The 22,935-nt window shown below is 46.0% G+C and overlaps 2 protein-coding genes and 1 pseudogene across 8 annotated transcripts in view; 1 reads left to right on the forward strand and 2 right to left on the reverse strand.

The window, feature by feature from the left end:
- IL1RL1 (interleukin 1 receptor like 1) overlaps positions 1-13,584 on the reverse strand; it is a 101,280-nt gene extending 87,696 nt beyond the window's left edge. For 2 of the 3 annotated variants that reach the window (XM_031655415.1, XM_009184852.4), the window contains exons 1-2: positions 13,096-13,584; positions 11,529-11,673 (exon numbers count right to left, since the gene is read on the reverse strand). The gene's annotated coding sequence lies outside the window, so the exon portion shown is untranslated. Of the gene's footprint in view, positions 1-4,132; positions 5,172-11,528; positions 11,674-13,095 lie in introns of those variants that run through there. The other variant, XM_009184853.4, reaches the window with a different exon arrangement.
- Positions 7,263-7,968, forward strand: LOC101008326 (annotated as a pseudogene).
- Positions 13,585-17,668: 4,084 nt separating the features above from the next.
- IL1RL2 (interleukin 1 receptor like 2) overlaps positions 17,669-22,935 on the reverse strand; it is a 52,189-nt gene continuing 46,922 nt past the window's right edge. For 4 of the 5 annotated variants that reach the window (XM_021925133.2, XM_031655417.1, XM_009184845.4 and 1 more), the window contains one exon: positions 20,820-22,702. In XM_021925133.2, coding sequence (XP_021780825.1) covers positions 22,212-22,702 — 491 coding nt within the window. In that variant the 3' untranslated portion in view covers positions 20,820-22,211. Of the gene's footprint in view, positions 18,334-18,561; positions 22,703-22,935 lie in introns of those variants that run through there. The other variant, XM_031655416.1, reaches the window with a different exon arrangement.

Genomic DNA, 22,935 nt, shown 5'->3' on the forward strand with positions numbered 1-22,935 from the left:
TCACCTCCCTGAGGCTCACCCCTCACTGCTACAGTCTCCCCGGGTCTTCCACCAAGGAGATTCAAACCTCAGCCATCCTAGCCAGCTTCTACTTACAACAGAGCCCCAAATCCTTATCCCTATAGCCGAAATCCTCATCATCTCTTGCCCCTGAGGTGACAGTGCCCTTGCCAGTCCCTAAGCAGGGAGAGACAAAGGGTGAGACAGGTTCATGGTGAAGGTCCCTTTCACATTTGCTCTCTGGCAATGGCACATTAACTGCAGTTCTGAATTATGTCCCTGTCATGCTTGGCTCAACATTGTCCTGTACAGTTGAGTGAGTAAAGCAATGTGAGAATGTGAAAATTGGACACTAAAGTTATAATAGGGAAATTATCATCTTGCTTCTAATGCCAGAAGTACAGTAGTTATGCCAAGAGGTTACTTAACATTGTATTATGATTGGTAAAGACTCTGTTTTCTGATCATGATGAAATAAAGCTAGAAATAATGAACAGTTACATGCAAACGAACTGAACCACTAGGAAAAAGAAAAGGCGACAACATTATTTAAAATGAAACTCAAAAATCAAAAATCAAAACTTAAGTGTCTCAATCTTAATAAAATACCCAGAAGAATGCTGCATAGCAAACTTCTAGAATATAGCCAAAGCTGTACTGGGAGGGCAATTCTTTAATTCTTAAAAAAATAAAGTTTTGAATGAAGTTACTAAGTACTTATCCTGAGGATTTAGAAAACAATCATGAGAGTCACAAATAAACTTGAAAAAAACAAAAAGAGGGAGAAGGACTTAAAGATAAAATTAATTGGTTACGAGAAAAATTTTGCATGGATAAATTCAAGTGTAATAGAGAGTGGAAGGTAAAATAGGCATCTCTACATAGTTAAGCCACAGGAGGGAGAAGTGAAAGTGAAAGTAAACAAAGTTAGAGATGAAACAAAGAACAATACTTTATACATTCAGAACATTAACTGCCTTTAGAAAGATTACTTTATATCTCCGTATAGTAATTAATTAGAAAGTTATATGTGCATTATTTCTAGATAAGTGTAAATTACCAAAATAAAGAAATAAAAAATAATCAAATCAATGTGTTAAAAATAACAAATATAATTTAAGAATAATCACCAAAGTAGTACCTGACTCAGATAGTTGCCTTCAAATTTGTAAAGAAGAAATAGTTACCAGCCTATATTAACACTGCCAGAGCTTATTAAAAGATGAAAAGATTCATAATTTGCTTTATAAAGCCAACATAATTTATTTCCTTTTTTTTTTTTTTTCTTTTTTTGAGACAGAGTTTCACTCTTGTCACCCAGGCTGGAGTGCAATGGTGCTTTCTTGGCTCACTGCAACCTCCACCTCCTGGATTCAAGCGATTCTCCTGTCTCAGCCTCCCAAGTAGCTAGGATTTACAGATGCCTGCCACCAAGCATGCCTAGTTTGTTGTTGTTGTTGTTTCTTTGTTGTTTTTGTTTTGTTTTGTTTTGTTTTGTAGAGATGGGGTTTCACCATGTCGGCGAGGCTAGTCTCAAACTCCTGACCCCAAGTGATCCACCCACCTCAGCCTCCCAAAGTGCTGGGATTACAGGTGTGAGTCACCATGCCCAGCAAGCCAGCATAATTTTTACAGGACAGAGTTAGTAAATGTAAAGATTCATTTGTAATTTCACTTGCAAATATAAATGAAAATTCCAAATAAAATTAGATAAACGAAGCACATTAACAAATACAAGTACACTGTATACTCAGGAATTCAAAGATGGCTTAATATCAGGAAATGTATCAATATGCTTCATCATACTAAAAAGTCAAAGAAGAAAAATCATATAATCATTTCAATATATGCCAAAGACTCCTGTGACAAAATTCAATACAAATTTTCAAAACCCTGATTAAAGCTTTTAGTCAACTAAGCCTAGAACATCATTTAATTTAAAACAATTTAAATTTAAAATAATTAAAAATTTCAAAGAAAATAAAAACAGCCAACATTATAGCTAAGAGTAAAACCATAGAGACATGTCCCCTCTCATTCCTATTAAGCAAAATGTTAGACAGTCTAACAATTAGACAGCAAAAAGAAACAAACGCCACAAATAATGGAAAGAAAAAGACAAGCTGATTATTATTCTCAGTTGTGATTGTCTATATAAACAAAATAAATCTGCCAAAAACATAAAATAAATAGCAGTTCACAAGTTAAAATAAAAATAGAAAAACCAGGATCTCATCAGCCAGGAATTAACTATGAGAAGAAAAAAAAAGGAAAACAAATTCCCAATAGCAAGACCAAAACAATTTCTGAGAAGAAACTCCTTAAAAAACTTAAGCCAGGATCTACGTGAAAAAGTACTGTTCTATTAAGAGATATTAGAGAAATACTGTATTAAGAGATATTATCTGCTTCTAGAGAGGCATACAATTGTAAATTAGCATAAGTTCAAAACAATTAAAATCAAAATACCAATAGAAACTTGTTGAAACTTAAGACACTAATGAATGAACAAGAAGAGTCAAGAAAGTGTAGACAAAAGTATAACGACAAAGGTGGCTGGTACTGCCAGATTTTAAAATACATATTATAAAGTAAAAATAGTCTGTGTTTATGCCTATATTCCAGGACTGGGGATGACTTCTTTGTGTTTTTTGCATTTTCAAGCTTTTATTCAAGTATTTATGAGCAGAGAAATCTTTAAAAATGTAATGCCGCTAAGTCTTTCTCCAGCTGTGCCTGTTCAAGGTTCCCACACTCTCCTCCCTCTCTTCATTCTTGAGTTCTTCACCCCAGCCTCTACCTCCTAGTCTCCACTTCATTCCAGACTTCATGCTTTGAGAAATTGAAGTCCTTGTGGGGCTCTGAACATTTCTCATTATTTTATGCTTCTTTCTTTGTGTGAGAGGCCATCGCACAAAGAAAGAAGCACAAAATCATAGGAAATGTTCAGCGCCCCACCAGGTCTTCAGCCACATCCACCTCCACTACATCCACCATTTCCAGCTGACGCTCCCTTATGTGGGGGTCACATTCTCCAGAAAGTTCTCTCTGATCTCCCATGCCCCATTTCCCTTGCCCTTCCTACACAATATGAAAATTAAATGTAAGAAAATTGATTCAAGAAAAAGAAACTTTGGTCGAAGGTGATATTTCACTATGGAAGGGGGGTGTCTTTTATTGTCTTATGTTGAAATCTCTTCTACTTATTTCTTAATTGGGTTATTTTCAAGATTCATGTCTTAGTCATGTTTGAAACCTTAGACTTCAAACCAGTTTATTGATCTCAACTCAAAAATACTTTTAAAACACAAGTTGGATATTTTACTAGGGATGTTTATAATCCTATTCTTCAGTCAGATTTCAATAATTTGTTTGAAAATTGGCATAAAGAAATTTAAAGCCCAGAGATTTAAAAAAGCGTTTATAAGTAGAGCTTCTATTGAGATATCTAGAGCAGAATGGGTGCCCTCAAGTGACTTACACTAAATTTTGTTTTATTTTTCAAAATATTCTAGAATGCCACCCTTTGTGGCCCATCTGTTTTGCTTATATCTATTATAGCATCAGTGATTTAAATATTTTTCTGAGCTTTTAGACCTTCAACGGTTTCTTTTTGAACTCCCACAATGGGTTCTTATGATTCTTTTTTATCTCCTACGATATTTTCTTATTAGTTTTATCCCCCTCCCCCCACTTTATTTGATTTGATTTGATTTGATTTGATTTTTTTGAGATGGAGTCTCGCTCTGTTGCCCAGGCTGGAGTGCAGTGGTGCAATCTCAGCTCACTGCAAGCTCCGCCTCCTGGGTTCACACCATTCTCCTGCCTCAGCCTCCCGAGTAGCTGGGACTACAGGCGCCCGCCACCACACCCAGTCAATTTTTTGTATTTTTAGTAAAGACGGGGTTTCACCATGTTAACCAGGATGGTCTCGATCTCCTGACCTCGTGATCTGCCCGGATCGGCCACCCAAAGTGCTGGAATTACAAGCATGAGCCACCGCGCCCGGCCTATTTTCCCCACTTTTAAAGGGAAGGGTTTATTAGTGAACTCAGCAGTTACAAGCCAAAGGGGTGAAAAAGTCAACTCTCTATTCAAGAGCAACTAGGAGTAAACAAACTTGCCCTTTTACCTGTGAATTCACACCTGGTCATGGTGGTGAGGAGGTGAGCAAATCAGGACTTCCTGGCCATAGAAACAAGTGTGTATTATCAGCAGAATTTCTGTGTGTTTCTGCAGCCTGTACTATATGCCTTATCTTAGGCAGCAATGTCAAACCAAGCAAAAAAGGAAAAAGTCATCATACTCTGATAGTTCTAGCACATGGTTCCAGCTAAAAGAAAAGGCAAAATCTTAGAGCTGTCCCAGGTCATTGCCCTAAGCTCCCCTCCTTAGAACAACCAGAGCAAAACACAACCCACCAAGTCACACCATAGTCAGAAATTGAGTCATAATGGAAAAGGCATTGTTGCATAATGACTTATCTAATTCATCTATGTTGATTATGCAGTCTTTAAATCAGTCCTTTTAAAAAGAGAAAAAGAAAGAGATATCTCTTCACTGGGGCATGTCAGGTTTGAAAAGGAAATTCTCTAAGCATCCCAAACACAAGTGGAACCAGGATGGGCTGTTCTCACAATCTGGGCAATCTTCTTCAGGACAGAGAAAGGTGGAGAGGTCTTTGATGACAATATGCCCACTTAACCCAGAGCATGGCTGTGCTCAGCCCCCTTTTGTGTGGTTGCTTGGCTTGTTCTTGTGTTTTGAAGCACCATCGGAACAACCCAAGTGTACCAGTGACAGCCCCGGTCCCTTGCTGGGTGTGCCCTTCCTCTCTAGCAGCAGCCAGTCCCCCGAAGAGACTTACCTATAGCCCATCTGCTCCACACTGCCTCATTAGGGATCAGCCCTCACTCATTCATTTATTCCTAAAGCTTGTGTGTCTAGGAGTGGGGAAAAGTGACGGAGTAGTAGAGGATTATGACATTTATTGGTTCAAATTTAATTCTGCTTTCACAACTACAGAAAGCATTTGTCTGGCTAGGTTATGCCAAGTATATCCATTAAAAGTTGTTTCTCGGCCAACAAACACATGAAAAAATTGCTCAGCATCACTCACCATCAGAGAAATGCCAATTAAAACCACAATGATATCATCTTACACCAGTCAGAATGGCTGTTAATAAAAAGTCAAAAAAAAAAAAAACAAAAAACAAAAAAAAACCGGTGTTATCAAGGACATAGAGAAAAAGGAACGTTTATACACTGTTGGTGGGAATGTAAATTAGTTCAGCCTCTACGGAAAACAGTGTGGAGATTTCTCAAATAACTAAAAATAGAACTACCATTTGACCCAGCAATCCCACTATTGGGAATTTACCCAAAGGAAATGAAATCATTACATTAAAAAAGACATTTGTACTCGGATGTTTATCGCAGCACCATTCACAATAACAAAATCATGGAACCAACCTAAATGTCCATCCAGTTGATTGGATAAAGAAAATATGGCAAGGAATACTATATAGCCATAAAAAAAGAATGAAATCATGTCCTTTGAAGCAACATGGATGGATCTGGAGGCCATTATACTAAGTAAAATAACTAAGAAACAGAAAGTAGAATACTGCATGTTCTCACTTACAAGTGGGAGCTACACAATGAGTACATATGGACATAAAGATGGAAGTAACAGACATTGGGGACTCCAAAATGGAGGAGGGTGGGATGGTAGTCCTGTTGTGTACAATGTTCATATTTTGGTGATGGGTACACTAGAAGCCAAATCCTCACCGTTATGCAATATATCTATGTAACAAACATGCACATGTACCCACGAATCTAAAATGAAATCAATATTTAAAGATTTTAAAAATATATTTTAAAGAGTAAAGCACCAAACCAAGGAACACGGGGGTCAAGGGTAAGCAAGGAAACGCCCAGGTCTGCTCTGATGCGCCCCCTGCAGGATCTCGTCCAGACATGCAGGAGAGGCAAGGCCGCTGGTGCGCGCTTGGGGCAGTTTTGCGCTCCCTCCTACCTGCCCCCTCCTGCCCCAAGTTCAAGCCCCACCTGCTTTGTCACCCACCACCAGCCTATGGAGGTTCCCACTCTGGTCCTCCATGTCCCATGGGTAAGATGGACGTAGCATGTCTAATTGCGCATGTTCCCGCAGTGATGTGAGGGACTGAAGGGCTTGCGTAAGGGAACGCGCCTGGAGCACTGACTTCGTCCCCTTTTCCCAGTTCCTGCTCAGAGCCGCTCTCCCAGGCCCCCGGCCCCTAACCGTATCCCAGCCCTCCGATCAGCCTTTGCCTACCGAGGGCAAAACTACGGGGTACAAGCACAGGGACTGCTACGTCGCCCCATTGCCTCTGTCTTCCATTTCCCCTGCTTGGTGCTAAACCCGGAGACGGGGCCCTGTGCGGACTGGCGGGGCGCTCCCGGGTTCGGACGCGGCGCGGGTCACAAAGCGCGTTCCGCCCTGGAACGCCCGGAGGAGATAAAAGCCGCGCAGGCCCCGCACTCGCCGCGCACTCCGGCCGTTCCGACGAGAGCGCGCTGCACGCGTGAAAATGACTCGAAAGCTGCCCCGCATCTCCGCCCCCCAGCCCCGGCGCCCGCTCGGCGCCATCCCGCAGCGCCCTGGCCGTCGGCTCTTCTTTCCTCCCATCCGTCCTCCGTTTCTGGACCCGCACACCACGCTCCTGTTCCATCCCACCTACTCGTCCTTCTGCCCCATCTGCTACCCGTCTCTGAACCAGTTCGTGCCCGTCCACTACCCCGTCGTGGGCATCGCCCTGCCGACCTCTTCGTGCGTGAATCTTCAGAAGGGCTGCATCTGCCGCCCGCATGTCCGCTGGGGCCCCAACTTCCACTACATCCCTCCCTATCCCCCCACGCCCCCGCCCAGCCCCTGCTTCTAGAGCCTGCCTGCAGCCCGCCCCCCACCAGCCACCCACGCGGCCCTGACGATCCACGACCCCACGGAGAGGCCCCTGCAGGGACCGTGCTCGGGCAGCGAAGGAGCGGACCCCGGGGTCCCCACGGCCTGGCTGTAGACACGGGGACGCAGGACCAAGGACACCCACCCTCGGCCTCCGCTGCCTGCTCAGCCAGCCGGGCCCGCCTCTGCATTTGGAACTGGCTTCCCCGTGGGCCTTGGTGTGAACCACCGAGCAAACTGCTGGCCCGAGACGGAGAAGGGAGAGCACGAGGAAGCGGCGCCTCTGCTCGCTGCGAGGGAAACGACTGGCCAAGGTGAGGCCTAACCACATGCCCATGACCCCCGGGTCTGTCCCGTGACGGGAAGCCCTTTCCTGGAGGTGTCCACGGGCGTTTGGGGTAAGGGCTGGATCGTAAGAAGCTGGGACTGTGGGAGCGCTGTTGCCTGGAGACCGCGTGGGACGCCGTTGCCTGGAGACGGCAGAAGCCCGGGGCCAGGGAGAGAGGCACCAGGGAGCAGAGAGCGCATGGAGCCCGATGGAGCAACGCCAAGGCCATGGCGGGACACCCCAGGATGAGGTCCGTCAGAACCAGATCTTGCAGGAGCTGTACCTCAAAGAGCTACCAGCCCGGAACGTCTATGTCCGGCATCACGTGAACCCCTCCACGAGGTCCACAGATCACCAGGAAGCCCATGTCTTGGCATGGTAACCTGGAGGAGCCTGGAGACGCCAGATTTCAGAATCTCATTCACCACGCTGCCCAGGGACCAAGGAAGAAGGACCCAGACACAGACTGAAAATTAGGAAACTGCATGGGACTCAGAGCCCTCGCTCAACCCAGAATGCCCGGATCGCAGGCTGAACCACTGCAGGGTCTGCAATGACATCGCTCTGTACAAGGCTCAGATGTGGAACCTGGGAGAAGATGATTGCCACCAGTGACATCCCAGCAGTGGATGGAGGCCCCGAATTTCATGCCCAAAGTGTGCACTGCCCCAAGAAATAAATTTTTTTGAAGTTACTTTTGAGCCATTGTATTATTTATACCAAAACGCACTCATGGTAGGAACCCCAAACCTAGTATGACTTTTTTTCTCTCTTTTCCAAGGAGAAAAACTTACATGATTTCATAGAAAAATTCACGTTGCTATGGGGATATCAATCAGAAAGAAGTCTGCAGGAAAAGACTAACATATTGAGGCTTGTATTTGTTAGGATTCTTTCCATTGTAAAAAACAGAAACCAAATTTAAGCAGAAATGAGAAATATTTAACTCCTGAACTTCAGAGTTCCAAGGAATTCAGGCATGACAGGATCCAGGGACTCAAACATTGTCACAGATCTCTCTTGGTCTCTCTCTTTCCTTCTCTGATTCTGCTTATCTCTGACTCTTCACTTTTGACATGATTCATTCTTAACGCTGACAAATTCTATCCTTGTGGAAGGAAAGACTGCTACCAGCAAAGCTATACCCACATTTCAGAGACAGAGTAGGAGAGGGAGCGAGAGAGACAAATTTTCCCATCTAATCCAGCCATAAAGAATCTCGGAGGATTTAGGTTCATCTATCCTGTGTTACAAAGCTGCCTGTAAACTGTGCAAGCCATACCATGTCAGGGTTGACCAAGCCTGGGCATGGACTCACAGGAGTCAAATGCACACAAGAAGCTTTCTAGTGGAATCAAAGAAAGGGTGAGAAAATGTACTGCTCACACCCGAAGTGTAGTCTATTACAAACTTAGACATTCTCCAGGAATAAACTATAGGGTAAGAGGGAAACTGTCAGCGGCATTATGGCTGATTGAATTTTGGGGTCAGCCAGCCCAGGTTCAAATACTGTGGGGTATTAGGGAAAGCAACCAAAAGTCTCTGAAGCCTGATATATGCATGTGCAAAATGCACCTCAGAAGATTTGTGTAAAGGCTTGTACAGCCAGTGCCTGGCACATACTAAATGCTCAACAAAACATGAATCCCTATAGTGGTCAGCAGCACCATTTCATGATGCCGAGTGTAGTTTGCTGTGACTTGTTTGTATGTTTAGACAAAACACCTGCATTCATTCAACATTGTCCTGCCTTGTCCTTTTGTCCAAAGAACATTGTAACACCATCCCCAGAGTGGTACCCACTTATGCCTTCTCCCCACAGCAGCCTACACTAAATGTCAATTCTGTACTCCTTTCCTATAACAAAGCTTCCATTTTGTCTCCTTTCCATCTCAGCCATCAAACTGAAATGCAATCAAAGAAAGTGTGTGAATGAAGCTGTTGGAGACATTAATAAAACACTCTTGCCGATTGCATATGTTAACTATTTTAAAAATTTAATTCTAGAAATGTATGTAGTAGTAGACTGGCCTCCACCAGAGATGTTTTAGAGCAGCACAGTTTTCCAGCATCTCTAAAATGTTACTGGATAGGTAACTGCCTATACAGAAAGCCAGGTCTAACTGAGACACAGTATCAAGTAATAGGCATCAATCTTATTATTTTTTATCAATAATAAAAGTCTGCTATTGTCATTCAAGCCAATAGCAGGCTTTTATTCGCGACATAGAGTCAATGGCCTTTGGTTTTTCAGACATAAGCTTGAGCCCAGAATAAGGTAACAAAAGCATCCTACATTAAAGCTGGAAGTGAATAAGATTATGATAAACTCATAAGTAACCTTGTGAGACAATCTTAGATTCTGTTTTGTGTGTTATGTTTTGCTATATATAACTAATATAAATATTGTGCATATTATTCTGAAACTTTTTTATCAACATGGCTTTGAAGTTTACCCATGTTCATACATGCAGCTGAAGTTCATTCTTTTTAAGCTGCAGATAATAGTGGATTTGGGGTAGGTACACAGCTTCTCTGTACTCCTGTCCATGGACATATTTAGTCTGCTTCCAAATTTCCACAGTTACAAATAACACATCAATAAACATTCTAATGCACATGCCCTTGTTTGCATGAATGAGAGCTTCTTCAGGCTATGTACCTAGGACAGCTATGAGCTATGGCTAAATGCTCTCCACAGTGATTTTACCAATGTGCTGTAAGTTTAACAGAGAAGCATCCCTACTGCCCCATGACCTCACCAACATTGCCAGGCTCTTTAAATTTTGCTAATCTGCAAGATATAAAGCGGTAACTATTGTGGAATGCCATGTCCCTTATTGTTAGTGAGGATGGGCTCTCCTATGGGTCTTGACTATTTGGTGTCCTGAGGCTTTGAATTTCCTGTTTATATTGTTTGTCCATTTTTCTATTGTCTTTTTTCTTTGGTTTTCAGAAGTTCTTTTAGAAAACATGGTGTCAGATGCCACACAGTATCTTCCTTCTTGTTCAAGATCTTCAGCAGAGGCTGAGGCTGAAGGCAGAACATGCTGAGCACCAGCCACAAGCCCACTGAGAGGGACGTTCCCTAGGAACTGGCCCCACCCGCACCCCCACCCCAGTGAGCAACCACTCCACATATGAGGAGAGCTCATGGGTCGTCCTTGGGCCTTTGTGTTTGGTTCATGAAAAGAGCTCATTTCTTCCTCACTCTACCAGGGTGAGGGGAGATCCCCAAGAGAATTATTCCAAAACTTTGAGTGCCATCAAAAAAGCGGGACTGGATTTTGATTCCTGCTGTGCACCTGATTAGCTGGTAGATTCACTATACTGTCGCTGAGCCCCAGAACTAGAGAAAAGTAGACTTGAGAAGAGGTGGCTTGGTGAGGCCCTGCCCAATGGAGTGGGGCATGAAGGCATGCTCCCCTCAAAGCTGGGCACATGCCATGAGAGATTCTGATTCCTAAGAAGTAGGGAGATGGAGCCCCAGCGCACCTGCAGACCTGAAGGTAGACTGTGGCAGGAAGCTGAGCTAGGAGCTCCAGGCACAAAGCAGCACAGGCCCCACAGGTGTGTGTGTGAGGCCACCCACTGCATGGCAGCCTGAAAGCACAGCTGGGTCCCTCCAAAACCCACCTTTGCCAGGGTCTCTCCTCAGATGTGAGCCCCTTGTAGGACATGAAGGTGTCACCATCCAGCCACTTGATGCCCTTGGGCAATGAGCAGGGATGGCAGTTGCGGCACCCCAGGGAGACCCATCATATGTAGTCAAACACGTAGACATGGTTTTTCCCCATCTCTCACTGCTCCAAATGAGGTGGGAGAGACGGAGGAAGAGGACAGGTGTGTGATAGCAGCCCATCACCACCTTTATCCCACCCATTACAGTCTCAGCTCCCATCTCCCCTGAGCAGAGTAGAGGAAAAGAAAGGCTTTGAATCAAATGATTAAAGTTTTAACATGAACCAGAGTTGAATCTGATAAACCCCAAATGACTCTTCAAAGCACCAGAAGTGACCGCAAAACTGTGAAACCTAGCAGAAATAACTGAAGGGAGCTTCTACCTCATGGAAAAAAAAAAGGGCTTGACATTGGGGGAAAAAATCATGTTTCTACCACGCTGCTTTGAACTCAATTACCTGGCTACACCTGTCTTCCACCTGCCGCAACAGTCTATGGGGCTGTTGTGATGATAAAGTGAGATTTCATTTGACACTCTTCCTACCTTGATTGCACTTCTCTAGAAAAGCTTACCCCAAAATGTTCACCCATCCAATCCTGAAGCCTAGGGCTGAGTGTTGTGTCTTTAATTCATTCATTCCTCTGTGTTTCTGACGCAAGGAGGAGGCATGTAGAATCCGGGCTCCAGTCAGCAATCTGCATGCGTTTTTATTGCTTCCTGTCAAATCAAGGTTGCATGTTCTTTTTAGAATCCCTTTAGGAAGTGGAGGAAAAACCCCAGGGCGCCCCCTGCGGGACGCGTGGAGCAATCGCGGGCGCCCTCACTTGGGTTTGGGACTTAACGCTGCTCACTTGCCTGGGTCTTACGGTCCCTTCTTTGTCACTGAGGTCAGACTACCAGATACCTCCCTGAAACGTCCGCAAGGTTCGTGGTGTGGCGGACAGACCCTCAGGGGCAGACAGAGCGAGGCGAGAATGAGCCCTGAGGACAGGCCCTCCTTCCACCCCGCGCCACCGCCACCGCCACCGCCACCCCTCCCCACGGGCCAGCGGGACCTCCAAGCATGATCTCAGTACTGATTTCAGGCTGGTTTCACCGGATGACAATTTCCCCGAGCACCGAGAGAAAACCACTGTAGGTTATTTATTCTAAATAAGCCAAAACAACGTCCCAAATGGACACGCCTGGTGGAGGGTTTAATTGAAGCCAGACAGCTCGGAGGAGAGCACGGCCCTGTTCCAAGCTCCTAGATGGCTCCTGGCCACAATGCTTTCCCACACTCAGGCCTGATGTGGTGTGCAGCCGGGCCATCACCTGGTCCCTGGGTCAGAAACAGGTGCTGGAGCTGTTGCCTCTTCCTTGGGTTGCAGGCGGGGGTGTCGCAGTCAGGTCAGCCACAACCCCTTGTGACTAGTGTTGCATTTTTAAAAAGAAAAAGACTCTGCCATCAAATAGCTTTCTTCCATGATTTTCTTCCCCTTCTCTCTCTGCACCTCCTCACTCCCCTACCCCCAGCCATCTTCCTGCCCCTTCCTTGTGACTGTCTCCCCCATCCATTAGGTCATACACGCCATCAGGGCAGAGACATGCCTCTGTGCTCACCTCTGTATCCATGTAGGAGGCCCATGTGTTCAATGAATGGCAGAAGTCGACAATAAAACTTCAAAAAGCCCGTTTGGAACTTTGGTCATAGCATGGCTAAATGACCACCCGAGTTCTCTCATTTCCCCCTAAAGTGGCTACCATGCACCTTTGGCTTGGAAGCTAGACAGGTGGGGTGGAGGGAAGTACAAGATTGGTCCTTTGAGATCCCTGAATGCTCTTTCACAGAGGTGAGGTTTCCAAGAACCCAAGCAAAGCCCACCTTTTGGTCTCACACCATAGAGAGGTGGGACAGGCACCCTCCTAACACTAGGTTGCCCACCGGACTCTTGGGAGCTGCCTTGAACAAGGCCTGAAGGGAGACCCGGTGCTCAACCCTGAAATGGAAATCCGCCACCATTTGATATTTGTCTTTCAAACCCCCAGGTCGGATTACAGATACAAATAAAATTAGGCCAGATGGTCCTTACCTTGCTTGGAAGCTGTACTACAGATATGCAAATTAACTTGGGCAGGAGAGACCCAAGCAAATCTCACCATTGCTCTTGCGTCCAAGTTCCCATCATTCATTCATTGGGCCAAGCTCTGTGGAAGGTCTAGGGTACCAGCAGCGTGCTGGGGGTCCATAACTCCAGAGAAGGCTATGGCTGTACCTTCCAAAGCATTTATTGGCCGTTGTAAGAGCTGAGAGAAAAAGATCCTTAATTTTCACACAGAATAAAACAGAGCCTACCTATTACTCATTCAATCAGAAAAGCTTTGTGGGCATTCTGACACCTGACTGATGTTGCTTGAAACAGAAAAACTGGAAAACTGGAAAGGGAATTGATTTTCAAGCATGGGGGCTGGGAGTAAATGTCCTACCATCGCCCACCCACCTGCCCCCAATCAAGTACTTGGCTTTCTTATTTCAATGAACAAATAATTGAGTGCCTACAAAAAGATTCTCAAGACTCCAAGAGTACCCATTAGAAATGTCTCTAGAGCCGGGCATGGTGGCTCATGCCTATAATCGTAGCACTTTGGGAGGCCGAGGTGGGCAGACCACCTGAGGTCAGGAGTTTGAGACCAGCCTGGCAAACATGGTGAAACCCCTGTCTCTACTAAAAATACAAAGATTAGCCGGGTGTGGTGGCACGCACCTGTAGTCACAGCTACTTGGGAGGCTGAGGCAGGAGAATCACTTGAACCCAGGAGGTGGAGGTTGCAGCGAGCCAAGATTATGCCACGGCACTCCAGCCTAAGTGACAAAGTGAGACTCTTGTCTCAAAAAAAAAGAAAAGAAAAGAAATGTCTCCAGAGTATCTGTGCCCTGTCAACTGCGATATGTGAAATGAAATCAGAGAGAGTGACATGACAGCAGGGTCGGGAATAGCCCAACATCCCAAACTTTCTCTTCGTTTTAGGGGACTTCAGCCTCCTCACAGGAGAGCAGCTCTCTACTGTAACCTGCTGACCTCAAGCCCCTGCCTCCTCCATCCTCTTTCTCTCTGGGACCACACACATGGGAATCACAAACACAAAAGACCCTGAGACTCAGTATGGGCTTTTGTTTGTTTGTTTTGCCTTGGTTGGGGCTGGGAAAAGAGATAACACCAGTCAGGTTTTAGGGTTGCTACTGTTTTTAAGTAACCTACTCTACCAGACTGGTTACTGGGAAAGGCCAGATCGTTCTCTCCTTTTGTTTGGAGCTCTGAACTTACTCCACCCCTGTGTTATGGCCTCTTAAGTTTTTAGGATCCACCCAACTGGATGGAAGCAAAGACAGACCCTGACTCTGCAGGAGTGCCTGTGCCACCCCTGGGGAGGCCTGCTTGAGAATGTGCCCTACTGAGAATCACCAGCAGCAGAGCAGGTGCGATGGATAAACATACAGGGCAGGGGACTAGTGGGGCTGGGAATTGCACAGCCACACCCTGAAACAGAGAAGTGTATTACTAGGTCCTTCAAGACCAAAAACATCCCATCACAGCTTGTTGATCATTTCTTTTGAAACGCACAAAAAATATATATAAAACAAGAAGTTCCCCAGTGTCATTACCAAACTAGGAACTCAGGCTTGAGCCTGGGACACCTTAGAATACGTTTGGCTTTCTGACGTCTTCAGCCAACACTGGTGGAAGCCACAACTGGTACAAGCTTTCTGGAGGGAAATTGGGAAGAATGCATCAGATGATCAGCTATGAATCTATCTATTTAATAGATAAATTCTTCTATTTCCAATAATTTGTCTAAGGCAAATGGTCAGATGAATGGACTTTGTTTGTAAAAGTAACAATTGGAACACATCTAAACACCCATGTGACGGTTCATGTTATATGGCAACTTGACTGGGCCGAAAGATGCCCAGATTAAACATTATTTATGGATGTGTCTGTAAGGGTGTTTCCAGGGGAGATTAGCACTGGAATCAGTGGACTCAGTAAGACAGAGAGCCTTCCCCAGAGCAGGTCGGCATCATCCAAATCCCTTGAAGGCCTGAATAGAACAAAAAGCAGAAGAAGGAGGAATCCTTCCCCACCCCTTTTTAAAATCTGCCTCACTCACTGCTTGAACTGAACTGAACCATCTCATCTTCTGCCTTCAGACTGGGATTTACATCATCAGCGCCACTGGTTCTCAGGGTGTTGGACTCCAACTGAAGAAATACTTCCCTGGCCTTCCTGGGTCTCCAGCCCGTAGACAGCGGATTGTGGGTCTTTTCAGCCTCCATGATCATGGAGATAGTTCTTAATTTTGTATGTATATAAAAGTCATATTGGTTCTGTTTCTCTAGAAAACCCTGAATAATGCAATTCATAAATCTAAGATTGGTACTGCAATATCAAATCTATGTGAATATTCATATATACACCAAAAGGATAATGAATAGTTTTATAACTTCCTGTTTTTATCAATTTACCCAATAAGCAAATAATCAGGGAGGAAAAAGCTGTTTATATTTTGAAAGCAAAATAAAGTATCTCCGTCCTTAGTTTCATCCGGCTCTTCAGAATAGCCAGGATGTCTTATTTCACAGCAGACTTGCGTAAGTGCCAGAGGGTTGAGAGTTAGTTTGTTTTTTAAGATCTTTTTAACTGCTCTATTTTTTACTGAATGAACTTCACTCATGGCTAGTCTTGTTCACAAACTCATGTCTTCCACCACTCCCTGCACTGGATTATTTTGAAGTAAATCTGAGACATCATAGTATTTCATTCACAAATGTTTCAGGATGTCACCTCTAAAACATAAGATGCTTTTAGAAACATAACAATGCAACCATTATCATACCTAACAACTTAACAGGAATGCTGTAACATCGTGAAATACCCAGCCAGTGATATATTTCTCTGGGGCCACGTGTAACAACTGTGTTACCCCTGGGTGGGTTACCTAATCTCTTACACATTTACTTTCTTCATTTTTAAATGGAAAGGATATAGGATAATTGACTGTTAATGAGATACGGTACTTAAAGAGCTTAGCTTAGGGTCTGGCACATGGTGGCATCAGATCATTTGCAATGTTACACACATTTTCCGTTCACTAGGTTTTGTATGAATTAACCCTTACTTTGTAAATGTCCTGTTCATAGTCTCTGGCCCTTTTTGGAGTGGGCAGTAAGGATACCAACATTGTATTATCCCTTTTTTACAGAGGAAGAAACTGGGGCACAGGGTTTGTGACTTGCACGAGGGACTGAGCTAGCATACTCCATTAGCAAGTGGTGGAGCTGTGATTGGAGTCCAGGCAGCCCGACGCCACGGCCACCTGTCTGAAATCCCTACCACTGTAGTCCCCTCTTGCGGGTACATAGCAAGTAGAGCCTGCTGGTCCCCACTCACCACCCTTGGACAGACTGCGGCAGTCTCAGAAGCCCAAGAGTTAGGAACACATTCGAAAAATGGCACTATCTCCACCTTCTCCACAGCCGAAAAAGAAGAAAGATATCCTTGGCCTTAAATTGGAGAGCCCCGAGAGGCAAATGTGTGCACCCCGGGATGTCTGTCCACTCCATTCTGGCCGCCTAGGTAGGTTGCGACAGCCTGAGTGGGGCTCTGTGAGCTTCAGGCTGGACAGCGGTTCCTCAGCAGCCACTAGAGGGCGCAATGGCGCCGTGGGCAGGCACTGAAGTCCTTGTTTGCCCAGCTCAGGCGTGAACTTGTTTGTCCTGTGTCTCGAGAGAGGAAATATTCGTCTCTTTCTCAAGGTTCTTCACCCAATGGGCTGTTTTCTTTTCCTCTTGATGTCATCCTTTTACACAGGCAGGAAATTATGTTCACTTCTACTACCCTGTGGTCATTTAAAACCACAAACAAAGCTGATTGACCAGGAAGTCAGATAATTAAAAGAGCCTTAAGTTCTTGATAAAGCTTTGTTGACTGAGGAAAGCAAAGTAGCCAAAGTATCGTGATTGAGGGGGGGACCAGCAGCCAGAGAGGCTGAGCTCTCCAGATTGCAGTGGAAAGGCATAAGTTGGTTATTAAAACAAGTTGGTGAGCTGTGACCAGTATTTTGAAAAACTGAACTAGACTTGAACAAAATAGAACAGAACAAATAACCTAGAACAGAGCTTTTTCCATTCCGTGTGTGCATACTGAGTTGCTTACTGAATTATGTTTCTCATTGTACTTCAAAGTTTTAAAAATATGAAAGCCTTGGCTGGGCTCTGTGGCTCATGCTTATAATCCCAGCCTCGGTGACAAGAGCGAAACCCTGTCTCAGAAAGAAAAAAAAAAAAAAACAGGAGATAAGAAGAAGAAATTTGGAGAAATGAGGCCATCAGAGAGGATAAGAGGATGAAAATACTCATCAGAACATAAAGCTTTGGTCTCCAGGCTTCCCCAGGCCAAAGGTGGGGGATATCAATTAATCCACCACTGTCTTGGTGGCCATCAGACTGAGAAACAGTTCATCTACTAAGTGTGGGGGAAAAAAGCTATTGCACATGATCCTCATGTTTCTCTACAGCCACAATCACAGTTTCGGTTGATTTAAGGTGAAAAATATTTGAATGCTGACAAGCTAACTGTCAGATGATTACAGCAGAAATTGGTTTTCATTTTTTAAACTGATAAGAACATGTTTGTGATTTTGACAAGCGTGGTAAACAAAATGGTGATTTATGTTGCTCAAATGAGAATAAAATTTATTTCACAAATTACTGATATTTCTAACATATACAGTTTAATTGTTCATTCTGGAAAAACAGGGGAAAGGGCATACGCTATCCAAGCACAGGCTTCCATGTAAAGCTTAGCCCACCATGACACGGGGATCCCCCCAGCTCTCACCCACCATGACACGGTGATGCGCCCCAGCTCTCACCCACCATGACATGGGGATAACCTCCCCAGCTCTCACCCACTATGACATGGGGATACCCCCCTGTTCTCATCCACCATGACATGGGGATACCCCCCAGCTCTCACCCACTATGACACGGAGATACACCCCCCAGTTCTCATCCACCATGACATGGAGATACCCCTCAGCTCTCACCCACCATGACACAGGGATACCCCCCAGCCCTCACCCACCATGACATGGGGATACCCCCCAGCTCTCACCCACCATGACATGGGGATACCCCCCCCAGCTCTCACCCACTATGACATGGGGATGGCCCCCAGCTCTCAGCTACCATGACACGGGGATACCCTCCACGACCACGGGGATGGCCCCCAGCTCTCACCCACCATGACCATGTTGATGCCCCAGCTCTTATCCCATCCTCCTCTTCTCTAAGCCTGAGCTCAACCGGGTGTGTAGAATGCCAACCCTAGCCTCATCCTGCAGCAGAAAATAGGTGTAGGAATGAGGAGGTGTGGAGCAAAACATGTCATCTTCCAGCCATAGGTGTCAGTCCAGCAAGTCTTAGCCAGTCTTGAGAGTCCACTTCTTTCTTCTTGAGCCTAGTTTTGGGCTTGAAATCAGGAAAGATCTATTTCCCCCTTTTCTGATGTGGTGGGAGATGGGGGCCGAGGAGGAAACCTGCCATGGGAATGCGAAAATCTCTACCTTGCAGTCAGTTCATCTGGTGGTATATCCCTGAGGCGTCCATTTCTCTTGGGTTATCTTTGCAAGGTGGTTATGCCAGAGCATCACAGGTGAGCAGTGGCAACTGTCGCCTTTCCTATGAGAGCCCCAGAGGAAAGGTGAATTTGGATGACAAGAGCCAGGGCTCCGAGGTCCTTCTCAAGTGGAGAGCCCCTCTCCAGGGACAGCCTGGGAGATGCGGGTGGAGTTATATTGTGAACAGCAGCGTTTCTCAGAAGTCCCTGGGTGTATGGGCGGGGACATCCACACACAGAGTTCCCATCTCCCAGAGTAATATTACTGGAGATGTGTGGCCTCTAACATTCAGACTCAGCAGCCACCGCTCCTAGAGCCAGCGTCACCCTCTGTAGCTCACTCCAGACCTCATCTGGAACAGCCTCTGTTCTTCAAGGAAACTAGGAAGGAATTTTCCACTTTACACAGCCCCAGATCAATAACCAAACAAGCATGTGTTGGAGAGAAGTTTATAAATAAAAAACAGGACCAAGTGCCAAGGAAAGGTCAACCGACTGTGACGTGGCAGGAAGTGGTCTGCGTCACTATGGGGTGCTGATGGGTGTGGGGGGCCCTGGGGGCTGAGGCTCCCTGAGCACATTCCATATTTTGGCAGGCCAGCCCCTCACGGCATCCCATGGTGTGCCAAGCACTTCATCTCACCTGGTCCTCCAGGGAAAGATCGCACCTTCCCGGGCCCTTTATTTCACGTGACTGGGTCTCTCCCAGGGCCTTTCTCACGAGCCGACTCAGGGTATTTGAGGGGAGATACCAAAGGAAGTCGGTTTTGTGGCTGACTCAGTCATTATAGGAAGGTGAATGTAAAGGTAACCCAGCAATTCAACACCTATATTTCACCTCTCGGGTCCAATCTCCTCTCTCAGCCCTACCTCCAGGTCAGTCCCTGGGGATTCCCAGGGGCGCCTCTAATTCCCTCAAGCCAGGATCTTGGAAAGGAATGATGAGGGTTTACAGCTAATTTATACTATTAAAAAACTTTGTGAATCATTAAATTATAAATTGGCCTGTGACAAAGGCACACTGGCTCATTGGAAACGGACTTCGTTTTGCTTGGACTAGAATTCTGGAGCCCACCCCCAAGGACTAGGGATAGGACCCCACTGACCTCATATTTGCTCCAAGCCCAGTTGGAGAAACGGGAGAGAATTGAGGGTGGCCTTCAGCTTTCCTATAAACTGCCTTTTTGTCCCTTAGCCATTGAACTCTTAAACCTCCTTTCTTATGCAAATTTGGACTTGAGACCATCAGCAGAGCTGTTTACCTGCCAACCTGCTTACTTGTCAGCGGTGATGCCAGGCTACTTTAATTATTCGTATTCTTGCTGCACTGCATCCCTATTATTTCATTAGGAATTAGTAGAACTTTAAAAAGTTTCTTTGCATCTCGATTTCTCTCTCCAACATGGGAGTCGTCATTCCTCATGGAGGATTTGCTAGTTTAATTAAAACAGGCTCTTTCTCCTGTTGCATCCAAGAGGAAAACGGGCGTTGCTGGATCTGTTCCGCACTCTGTCCTGTCACTCGCTGCTGTTCTCTTCTCTGGGCTGGTCTCTGGAGGCTGCCTGCAGTGCTGGAGCGGGCAGGGTGGCTGCGGGCTGGCTGAGGACGCTTCGCCCTTCCTTCTGTGGAGTGCTTATGAGAACAGGCCAGGAAACCCCCTGAGGGTAGTGGACACCACCTCTGGCCGCTTGACTAGCCCTGGTGCAGTAAGATCTGGACCGCAATGGGTGAGTGGTCACTGGTTTCTGGTTTGGTGAGGATTTGGGGAATACCCCTACCCCATTCCGATTTGAGGGCATCTCAGCACCCTTCCTCCTCCCTTCCCAGCCACTTCCCTCCGCAGGATGGAGGGAGCCAGAGGCAGCCACAGTGTGGGGAGACGGGAGAGATGCCGGGATGTGTCCTCTCTGAAGGGCGTGCCTGTGAATTTTACAAAACGGATTCTCTAGCAATTAATTATTTATAAGTGAATGATCACACTCACAGGACATCAGTCGAGGCTGTCAGCAAAACAGAAAGCCGACCCGTCGGAAGAAAAGGCATTTTCTGGAAACCTCTGACTTACAGGAGACCGGCACTGTTGGTGAATTCTTTAACTGGAGTTTTATAAGTGAAAAAGCTTCCCTCTTTCCAATATGTGTCTCTCCTTCCTTTTTATTGAAAAGTATCAAAAATGTAATAGGAGTAATGAATTATAGTAGCCAGTTTTTAGTGCTGTTATTCTTAAAATGTATTTTATGTCCTACCTCAGAGCAGTGGGGAGGCAATGGGAAGGCAATGGGGAGGCACAGCTTAATGGTACAGAATTTCAGCTTGAGAGGATGAAACAATTCTGGAATGGATGGTGGCGATGGCCAAACAACAGTGCCACAGAACTATACACTTAAAAATTGTTAAAATGGTAAATTTTATGTTCATATAGTTTGCCGAAATAAAAAATTTAAAAAGCAAATGTTAAATAAAAAGTGGACCAATGTCAAGTCGAGACCTCTGTAGGATGCTAAACAAATGTGTAATGTGAGGTTACCTTGGAACAGAAATCCTTCGAACACAGGAGTGGGCTCCTTAGCACCTGAAAGTCCATCCCACACTGGGCACAACCCACCGCCTGTGAATGAAGGCACAGCGCCTCCCAACCCACCCCACTCCCCATTCCATCTGGCTCCCGCTCCCACTCCCGACCCCACCGGCTGGTTCTCAAGGCTGATTCTCCTCCAGCCCCCACTGACTGCTTGCTAAGTCTCAGTGTCAACAACCACAGCTTCAGAGGGTTGAGCTATGTCTAATTCCCTCAGGCCAGGGTCTTGGAAAAAAGCGATGAGGGTTGACAGCTAATTTTTTGTATTAAAAAACTTTGTGAATCATTAAATTACAAATTGGCCTGTGACAAGGGCACACTGGCTCACTGGAAACTGACTTTGCCTTGCTCGGACTAGAATTCTATCACCTGTGTGCTAACTGCGTCTCTCACAGGCTGCTCAGAATTCTGGTTGACGTGTCTAAAAGGGAAAGGAAAGGAATTCTTGCTTGCTTTAGTTTGACAGATAAAGCCTCTCAAAGCATGGAAGGGTGACCAAGCGGCAGTCATGGCCACACCCGTGGGTCCCCACTGGTCTAGGTGACTTTTAACTCGCTTCTGGAAGCACAGTGCTAAGGCTGTGGTCACAGCTCTTTGCACTGGCAGAGTGAGAGAGACACGGACACGGCAAATGACCCCTGAGCACGGGGCCCTGTGGACAACTGAACAGACGTGGACAAATACTGCTATCCTTGCCAACCCTCTCCTGGTGCTAGACTGCCCTCCTGTCATCCCCCGACAGCACAGGCTGCCATTTCAGACTCCGTGGGTGCCACAGCATGGGCAAACTTCCGGGCATGTCCACTGCCATCTCTAAAACCCTCCCTGACCTGTTCCCAGGGGGCGCAAGTGCTGTATCCACCCAGGCCGCAGTGAGTGTGCATGTGTGTCAACAAGCCCACAGGCTAAAGAGGGCCTTCTGCAGAAGCCATGTCTTTCCCTGAAGAAGCAGCTCTGATCGAAGCAAACAAATGCCAACAAATACAACAGACCCTCTCACTGGCACGCAACTGCCAGCTTCAGAGCGGACGGCCCCGATGAAATGTGTCTTTCTCCAGCTGTGAGCCACCGCGTAACGACAGACCCTCCATCAGAGCGTGACGAACCTTGTGTCCTCCCACCCGCTCACCTGTCGTGCGGTAGCAAGGCGTGTGCTGCGGCAGCTGGACCGGAGGGGACGGCCGACACCTTCTGGGCGGCATGTGATATCTCACTGTCTTCCAAAACTTGGTCTTCACACACTGTGACTGCTCCGTGAAGTCCCCATGCCACCGGATGACCCCGTGCTTCTGTCTGATGTACTGAATGGACTCCGGCATGGCTGTGTAGTCCTCAATTTTCTCCAGCTCAATGAGAATAACCTTCATCCCGTCCTGGATGAGGGCATTGTAGACCGCGATTTGTTCTTCTGACAGGTTCTTCAACAGGCCAAAGCCCAGCGATTCAGGGACCACAATGACAATCAGTCTCCTGCACAGCTTAACATTTTCATCGATGACATTGGCCACAGCTGGAAATAAAGAAAGAAGGCTCAGAAGAGCTCACAATTAAAACAGCCCGGGTCTTCATGCTAGTGAGAATATTTGAAACAGGCTCTGAGAGGAGAAAACTGACTTTTTTTTTTTTTTTTTTTAATGAAGTCTCGTTCTGTTGCCCAGGTTGGAGTGCAAGGATGCAATCTCAGCTCATTGCAACCTCCACCTCCCAGGTTCAAGCGATTCTCCTGCCTCAGCCTCCTGAGTA

The sequence above is a fragment of the Papio anubis genome, chromosome 14 (genome assembly GCF_008728515.1).
Source record: "Papio anubis isolate 15944 chromosome 14, Panubis1.0, whole genome shotgun sequence".
NCBI classification, from domain to species: Eukaryota; Metazoa; Chordata; class Mammalia; order Primates; family Cercopithecidae; genus Papio; species Papio anubis.